This window comes from Rattus norvegicus, chromosome 4 (genome assembly GCF_021556685.1).
Source record: "Rattus norvegicus strain SHRSP/BbbUtx chromosome 4, alternate assembly SHRSP_T2T, whole genome shotgun sequence".
NCBI classification, from domain to species: Eukaryota; Metazoa; Chordata; class Mammalia; order Rodentia; family Muridae; genus Rattus; species Rattus norvegicus.
The window spans coordinates 101,976,540-101,986,035 of record NC_141537.1 but is presented as its reverse complement, the minus strand read 5'-3'; the positions used below and the strand labels follow the sequence as shown (position 1 = coordinate 101,986,035).

General features: G+C 39.8%; 1 protein-coding gene across 1 annotated transcript; it reads right to left on the bottom strand.

Annotated features, from left to right (window-relative positions):
* Window positions 1-426: 426 nt before the first annotated feature.
* Window positions 427-5,823, bottom strand: LOC147994896 (uncharacterized). The gene is made up of 2 exons (XM_087659752.1): window positions 5,424-5,823; window positions 427-1,873 (listed from the first exon to the last, which is right to left on the bottom strand). Exons 1-2 carry the CDS (start codon window positions 5,801-5,803, stop codon window positions 1,834-1,836), a joined length of 420 nt encoding a protein of 139 aa, XP_087515878.1. The 5' UTR covers window positions 5,804-5,823; the 3' UTR covers window positions 427-1,833.
* Window positions 5,824-9,496: the final 3,673 nt, after the last annotated feature.

Genomic DNA, 9,496 nt, shown 5'->3' with positions numbered 1-9,496 from the left:
GTCCTAACAACAGTGTCCTTTGCCTTACAGAAGCTTTTTAGTTTTATGAGATCCCATTTGTCGATTCTAGATCTTAGAGCATAAGCCATTGGTGTTTTGTTCAGGAACTTTTCTCTAGTGCCCGTAAATAGTTACTTTTTTTTTTTAAAAAATTCCTCGCAGTAACTATCTCCAGGAGTTAAATTGCCAGAATCCCTCAGCTTTTGACCTCAGGGGAGCAAAAGAGAAATAACTGCTTCTGTTCCCAAAAACAGTAAGAGAAACTTTCCCCAATGCTGGGTCCAACTTCATCACCTAACCTTGTTGAGGCTGGCCCCCAGTAATCTAATATTTAACAAATAGTGCTTCTCATTCAGTTTCTATTTTCTATTCATCAATTGTCCCGCGCGCGACCTCCCGCCGGCAGGAACACGCGGACATTAGAAATCCTTACTGTGACCACTTTATTAATCTTAGAAGAGGAAAAAGCCACGCCGCGCCAACATGGGGCGCTTATAAAACCCTCATGCGGCGCACCCACACCTGATTGGTTGTTACCCATGATCTCATAAGGCACGCCCCTGAGTGGGCAAAGACCTGGCACGAAGGCACTCTTGCACATGCGCACAGTTAACTTCCAGAAAGGGGGGGCGGCTGGCGCTGCAAAGGTTGGCGCCATCTTGCAATGGCGGAGTCTATCCTGACCTACCACGTGGGGCGCAGTGGAAGACAGCGCCATCTAGTGGTGGCGAATGTTATTGCGGCCCTCTACATCTCACCCTTATAATTTATATAATTTTATAGCAGAAATGATCACCCTATCGCATGCAATGAGGAAACCTCAGCGATGTGCAAGGGCTGGCTGATCAAAGGAACACTGAGTCTCTCTCAATCCCAGTGCAATGGATCCACAGATCCATGGGGTGCAGGAGCAGAGAACTCAGATACAGAGAGTATCCCTCTCCTCCCAGTGCAATGGACCCACAGATCCATGGGGTGCAGGAGCAGGGAACTCAGATACAGAGTAAATCCTGAACAAGATAACCAAATTCCAGGTGAGGCCCTTTGTACAATGGCCACAAGTGCTTGAGTGATAACGGCCTTGTCACGTTACTGTTGAGATCTGAGTTTGTAAACCAACCAAGTATGAACACTGATCCACAGCATAGGGCTGCATCAAACAGAGCCACTCCCAATAAGTAGTGGGCACCTCATATGGTCCTCCTCAGCTGTTACCACCAAGGACCGTAGTCAAGCTGTTCTTATAATAAAATTTAGAATTCCCAATTGTTAGTAACTACTCCAGAAAGTTCACCCACTGTACTTGTCTAACAATAGATTGGGGGAGGATAACTCTAGACACTGCAGACACAATGTCTGCAGCAGTAATGGCTGCTACAATAGCAGCGAAAGTGTCAAGGTCTTTTCCAGGACAGTTCAGGATCAGTCATTCTTCTCTGGAACAACCAGCAGACAATGGAACCATTTCTGAGATCTGTATAACCAGGACAGAGTTCTCCAGTCACTGTAGCTTTACACAGGTAGCTTTCTGTGAAGCTACAGTCTGTAAAATGACAACACCAGTTACCAGTTAAGGCAGCAAGAGTCACCAGGGAAATGAAGGGACAGGGGTAACAGCTGGAGTCCAGTCTTCTCCAGGAAGCAGCAGTGTACAGAGTCTGAGCGTAGGCCACAATGGGACGGGAACACACGCAGCGGTAACACTGACTGCAGCAATGGCAAAATCTCTGTGATGACAAAGGATGAAGAGGAATCTTCTATCTTCCTCTCAGGGCAGAGGAATGACTCCAGGGACCCGAACCAGGAGAGCTGAATAACCAGGATCAGCAAGTCTCAGCAACCACCCAGGCAGCTGGCACACTCTTGTAGCATCCTGTAGAAAAAACACAAACATTCCCTCTTCCCCATATAAAATATCTGGACAGGAACATCAATAAGTGGATCTCTCTATTTCACCTAGGCAGAAGTATGCCTAGTTGTAGGGTGCCATAAACTTTGGCATCCAAAATTTTAAAATTGAAATAAAAGGAGCATTATTTAGCATACAGGGATAACTCCCCTTTTTTATTTATTAAGATATAGTAAAGATATTATTTATTAAGGTAAGCCTCGAGGATTAAGTTGAGGACACTGAGCACTTGTATTTATAAATTGACTTGTATACCAAAATATTGTCTCCAGCATAATTGTATTGGATATATAAAGAATGAGATTTTTTCACTAATTGTTCTTATGTAAGGCCTATAATCTGTCTGGTAGGTAGTTCTCCCTTGTTAAGGAGCCTAGGCAATCCAGTTTGAGTTCTTAAATGTCCTATAAAGGAACAGTATATAGTGCTCTTAACCACTAAGCCATTTCTCTAGCACCTCACAAACTTTATTTACCTAAACATAAGCATTAATTAGAAATGTCAAATCTTGTAAATATTGTCCAGATTCAGTCTTACTAGAAATCCCTGAGCTGGCAGGGTGAAGCTGGGAGTTGAAAATAAACAAATGGAGTCTTCCTCTTTTTGTGAGGGTGTGTTATCAACTCCATTACCATTTTTAAAGAGCTGGGTCTATGGTTTTGTTTAGTTGTCTGAGCCAGAGCACTGAAGGGACAGTGAGTTGTCAGACATTTATACTGAAATCACTCACTGATTTCATGTAGAAAACTTGTCTCTAATAAAGCATTAAGTAATTGAAATCAATTGTAAACCACAAGCCACACATTGGCTATCAGTATATGAATAGAAAGCTTGATTTTTTAACATTTTAAAAACAGCGGCTAAAGCATGGAATTTAATAATCTGTGTTGAAGCAATAGAAACTCAAGAGAATAAACAAGTGATCTAATCATATATGTAGCCTTTTCATTAGATGAACCACCTATAAATGTACTAAGCGCATTTCCTATGGGTTGTACGCACAAATATGTAGGAAGTACAAAAGCATGTAAAGAGTAAAATTATCAATTTTGTCTGAAAAATTTGTATATGTAATAGGCCAAATATCAGTATTTAGTAGTAACCAATTAACTGTTGTTTGGAATAAGATATGTTTTACCAGGTTTCTATTTAAAATATTTCCATGACTCTAGTCTACAACTCTGTACTAACACAGCTGAAGCTTTATCTCCAATGTGCATAACAAAGACCTAAGTCCTCTGGTAAGGTGAGGTACTTAGCCAATTAACATATCTTTAGAAGCTTAAAATTAGCTTTAAATATTCTTATCTGGAGTAGTGTAACAGCTACTCCCCAAATATTAAAGCTCATTTTGAGAGCAAAGTTTGTAGTAAAAATTTTCCATATACATTGAAAGATTTAAGTTCTAACTTCTTACACTGAAGAAGCAACAAAATTATATAATATAAGGCTGTTAGCCATTCTTAATGATATTACTTTATGGGCTCTCTAAAACTATAAGCAAGCTCACGAAATGAAAACTCACAATTGTTATGACGAAAACAAATTGTATAAAATCAATCCTCTAAATCTGTCTTGAAATGGCAGTTGGAGTAAGGAAACTGGCTGTAATGCTCTCACAAGTTCTAAAACCTCATCAATCCTTATAAATCCTGTAACAATCTCTACCTGTTTGATTTTTCCTTAATTAAAAATAAGTTTGAGTTAGTCAATGTAACACTGGCAATCCTAAATCACAATCTTTAAGTTCTCTTTGTAACACCAGAACACAGCCACGAGGTCACCTGAGTTCTGAGTACGTGACTAGGCAGCTGTTCTCCGGGCAGTGGAAATTAGCATTAAAATACAGATAACTTCAGGGCAAGCCACAACTTTGGAAAGCAAAACTCAACCTCCAACAAACAATCTAGTCTCCAAGGCACCCCAGGTCTATCTATTATGTTACAAAGTTTGACTGTCAATTCTTACATTTGGACGCACAATGGTGTGGTCTCCAATACCTCAACAAGGGACAATGTCCTAAATTCTTTTAGAAGCCTGGTTTTTAGGATAAGAGTTCCATAAAAACATTACCTCAATTTAGACCTGTTTCCCTAGGTTGGCTCATGTCACATGTTGTCTAGAATGACTCCATCCAGATTACCAGCTTTATGTTAACTTTCTGTTACCAATATTATACCTTTTTAACCATATCTAATAACTTGAAAGCCAATAGTCCATAACCAAGGCAAGTAGAGCATATTTATACATTTAAAACCAATGAGAAACAAAATTGAAGTGGCTACACCTATCTTTAATATTTAGACCAAACACCATTTTTACCTTTTTACCTATGATTTTAAGAGAAGCACCTTGTCACCCGTTGAGTCAAGTAATAAGTCAGGGATTTTTTTAAGAGAAACAGCTATCAACTCTTGTATGAAGAAGCTGTTGGCGCTTTTAAGATCAGCTCGTGTAGACGCTTAGCTTCTGGTCAGCTTCTCCAGCTAATCCAGTCACCTGGCTTTAGGCACAGGGCTCTAAAAACCTGATTGAAACTGTTTTTTATTCATTTGTTCCTTTTTGAAACGAGTTAAAACCAAATCAAGGTGTGCATGACCAGCAGATAAAGTTTTTACCATTTTTTTCTTTTGAACATGAAACATAAAACATTTAAACAACGAGAAACAAAAACCACAGACATACACTGACAGACATGGGGACATCCTGGTGCACCAGAGACAAACAATAGACAAAGAGGGGAAAGGCCAGATGGTGTTCACGGTGACTATCCACTCGAGTGGAGCTGATATGGTCGATGGATTGCCTCAATTCCTGGACTAGTCCACCAACGTGTTGAAACCCAATTCTGTAAGATACTGAGAGATATTATCTGAGCAGTACAACCGACATTCGCCAATGGTATGGAAGTGAAACACAGCCCTGAGTATTTTTACTCACAACCCAATTACATTAACTCTATCAGGCTGTGCACGGGCACTGAGATGTCCTTTTGTTTGATTCTCCTGAATAAATTTTCAGGCGGTCTGCCTCTATCAAATCTAATCAGTATGACTCTGTAAAGCTGTCGCGTCAGCGCCCGGACGCCGCGGCGTCCCCAGAGCCGGTGCGGGAGCTTAATTACACCTTTCATAAGCACTAAGACAAAGTTTTTCTCCCAAAATACTGTGTTCCTTTTACCTCCTCCCTTCTTACCCGGGGCGTTTTTTCCCCAATCTTTCACTTCCAAATTGGAAGGGTCTGGTGCTTGAGATCGATCAGTTCATTGCAACTTTTCACTATCCTCTGTTTCTGATGCTTTTCGCCCTTCCCCCAACACTCTCCGCTTTGCTGTTACAGCTGGGCAGTTCCCACGCGACCTCTGACACCGTTTGGCGGTAGCTAGAAACTCAAAGGTCAATAGAAACAACTCGAGGGTTGCCAGAGCAACCATAGCGGCACCTGCCGCGTCAGGCAGGGGACTGAGCTGGAGTAGATCAGGGCTAAACATTGTCTCTCAGAGTTTTTTTTTTACCTGCATTCCACAGCTTCTGGATTTCTTCCGTGAAACGGAGGCTTCCTCTTGGCACCGGAGATGTTGTAGCTTTCTGTGTCCCAGGTTTCTCGGCACCAAATGTCCTGCGCGTGACCTCCCGCCGGCAGGAACACGCGGACATTAGAAATCCTTACTGTGACCACTTTATTAATCTTAGAAGAGGAAAAAGCCACGCCGCGCCAACATGGGGCGCTTATAAAACCCTCGTGCGGCGCACCCACACCTGATTGGTTGTTACCCATGATCTCATAAGGCACGCCCCTGAGTGGGCAAAGACCTGGCACGAAGGCACTCTTGCACATGCGCACAGTTAACTTCCAGAAAGGGGGGGCTGCTGGCGCTGCAAAGGTTGGCGCCATCTTGCAATGGCGGAGTCTATCCTGACCTACCACGGGGCGCAGTGGAAGACAGCGCCATCTAGTGGTGGCGAATGTTATTGCGGCCCTCTACAATCAATGCCATTAGTTCCATACAATTCAGGAAATCAGTTATGATTTTAGTAAAGAGATAATTTGCATTATTAATGAAATAAAAACCAACATATCTCTGTAGTACTGAAAATATTGGGAGGTGTTTAAATAAATGTATTAACTGCTTTCATTATCACCATCAGTTATCTCTATCAATCCACTTCTGTCTTAGGATTTTCATTGCTGTGAAGAGACACCATGATCAAGGAAACTCTTATCAAGGCAAACAATTCATTAGCCCTGGCTTATAGTTTTAGAGTTTCAGACCATTATCATCTTTATGGCAATCTTGGCAACAGGCAGGAAGACATAGTGCTGGAGGAAGAGGTAGTTCTACATCTTGATCCAAAGGCAGCCTAGGAGTGGAGAAATGTGATTGGGTTTATGAAAGAGGAGCCCATGTAAAGGGAAAAGAAGTATCTTTGATTTGAGAAGATAGAAGACAAATAGTTTCTCTTGGGTCTCAAAGAGCATAGCATTTTAGACTGTTAATTTTTTTTCAAAGGGTCATTGATTTTTATTTTATGAGTATACATAATTGTCAATATGTATGTATGTGTACAGTGGGCATTCCTGGAATGGCTAAAAGATGTGTTCATATTCTCTGAAGCTAGAGATATGGATGGTTTTGAACTTAAAATATGAAATCAAACCCAGGGCCTCTGGAAGAATAACCAATGACCTTAACCACTAGGCCATCCTTCTAGTCCATTGCACACCTTGTTCCTCAGTGTGTATTCAGACCTATATAATGCTGAGATGATCAATTTGTATTCTTGGAAGATATTCTGACTCTAATAATAAGTGAAAACAGGAAAAAAATTTAAAAGGGAGAAAGAGAATCTCTTCTGTTCCTTCAAATGACTCCACCTCATTAATATTTTGTGTTTGACAAGCAACACAGTATACTGTACTGTAAAGTAAATAAATAAATAAATAAATAAGTAAGTAAATATGTAAATGAGTAAATAAATGAATAAAAGGGAGTAGTGTCTTTTTGGAGTGGGTGTGTCCATGTTATAGTAAGCATTTTACTGTGGAAGCAGGGCTTTGAGGTCTTAATAATACTCAAGCTACACTGAGGTAAAACACCTCAAAGTGTTGCAAGTGAAATCAAACATTTCAGGTAGTAAAAAAGGAGATAGTCTTCTCTGTTGAGTTACTCACATGTGGAACTTATATAGCCCAAAGAGACATCGTATTCAGCCAGCAGCACACCTGACCTTGGATCTAGGCAGCAATGAATTTAATCCTGCCGTTCTGTAGAGAAAAAAATCAGGCCATATAATTTCCCTGTGTGTAAGGGTCTGTGCCACACTTTGATGAAACTGTAAAATAAATTAGCATTTTGACGAACTATGTTTATTGGCATGTTTTTATTGTTTAATCAAAGCATGTATATATGGTGTCACTACACAAATTATGTTCATATTAATAGATATTATTACTGCTATATGAAAACTTGGTATGTCTATTGCGCATAAATAAATCTCTGATATATCACTGAATGGAAACTCTATGGCTGCATAATTCAGAGTCACCCTCGTCATGAATTTTTTAAATCAATCATTTTTTTTTTTGGTTCTTTTTTTCGGAGCTGGGGACCGAAAAATCAATCATTTTTTAACCTATCCATCATCCTCTTCTTTTGGACAGCTCTCTTCTGTCCATCATCTTCAGGCCATGAATGGGTGATTTCACCCAGTAAAATTTCTATTTCCAATAGAATGCTTCTCTGCACATGTAAAACTATTTCTATTCAACCTTTGATGGAAACTGACACTAAGTCAGGACACAGCCGTAACTTCCCTTATATACCTTCTACTTTTTCTTCTTTATATGCTTTTTTCATCACATAACTTGAATATTTCTGTCCAAAACTTAAAAGGACATACATGTCCTTTTAATATTTTGAACATATATGGTTCCCATAACATATGAAAGTTTTGGATCCACTGTACATTTAAGGACATGAATAATTACTATTGAGAGTATACAGATGCACATAGAATAAAATAACTTGTTTTAAAATGGGGAAGAAGACAGGTGACATGATCTGAAGACTCACAAGAACATTGGATATAGGTATAATACCAGATGAATCTAGAAAAGTTGCTCATATGTAAACAGCAGAGAAAGCCCAAGCCATTGTGCCTGGATGGAAGGAATTATTGTGTAGCTGAGTTACCAGAAATAAGTAAAGTGAGATTGTGAGCCAAAATAGATCGGTTATTTATGTGAGATTCTGTCTTTATTTACAATCCATACCTTCCAGTATTATTCTCTTACTCTTCTGGGATCACAGTGAACAAGAAGGTCCAATGTGAGTTGTGGTGCTCAGTCCAAAGGGATACATCTGCAAAAAGTTTCCATACCCAAAGCCCAGGAAACATTGAGGGAAAGGAAATGGAAAGACTGATTTAGCCAGAGGATAAGGGAATTTTCTGTGAGGTTGTGTCTCCTAATAACAAGAGAAACTACCTATAAAGTGTTGACAATATCAGTACTCAAATTGAGTTGAGCAAGGAAGACACCAATGAATGTGACAAACAGAATGGGCCATAGCCCATGAGGTTTCACATCTACAAAAAAAATCACTATGGAGAAGAGGATAAAGCTGTCAGTAGAAGTGGTGCTCTTCCTCAGGGATGAACATACCAATGGATTATCCCGGATGAAAAGATCAGTCCTGAAATCATACACAGAAGTATATTCTGTGGCGTCTAAAAGATATATTTATGAATGTGCCTGTGTATGTGTGTGTGTGTGTGTGTGTGTGTGTTTGTATGTTTGTGTGTGTATGTGTATGTGCAATCATGCATGCTGTGTGTTTGTGTGTGTGAGAATATCAATATATGTTCATAGGAAAAATAGATAAAGAGTCCATGAATTTGAAAAAGAACGGGGAAAAGTATAGGGGAGAATGGTAGTAAGGAAAGGGAAGAGAAAAATGGCTTAACTAAAATTCAGGCTCACAAACATAGGGAAAAAAAAAACAGAAGAAGTTGTATGGCCACAATGACATCTACACCTAACTTTGAAAGGACAACGGAACCAGTTATGTACTACCTAGAACAATACGATATCTGAAAAACCTGGACATGGAAGAAAACACGTGGTAAATCTGAATAGAACATGATATAAATCAAAATAATGTTTCACTCCATAGACTATGTCCCTTGTTTGTTGTTACAACAGTTACACATCCTCTACACATAAACATGTACTGTTTCTTAATTGGAGAAACAAGAGAACCACAGGTCTATAATGTGTGCTGACCTGATGAATCCTGCAACTGTGTCTACCCTTTGCTGATTTGCATATATCCAAAACACTGACATGAGGACTTCTTCATAATCAGGTCACACCCCGTGTTGGAATCAGCCTCATAGAGATCACACACAGACATGGGTGTGCCTACTCATCTCCTGGGTTTGTTGCTGCTCTGGATTACACGTAAGGAAAACAGACCTGAAAATTTATTCAACTTCCTGTACTCAAAATTGCTTCCTGTACCGTAAAAATCCTCTTGCAACCGAGTTAATCATGTGTGGATTTTTTTTTCAATTTTCCATTCTTAGA

Coding starts and splice junctions, on each gene's coding strand:
- LOC147994896 (XM_087659752.1), bottom strand. CDS start 5,803: ATGGCGCCAACCTTTGCAGCGCCAGCAGCCCCCCCTTTCTGGAAGTTA. Junction 1,874..5,423: donor CCAGAAGCTGTGGAATGCAG/GTAAAAAAAAAA, acceptor TTTTTTCTACAG/GATGCTACAAGAGTGTGCCA.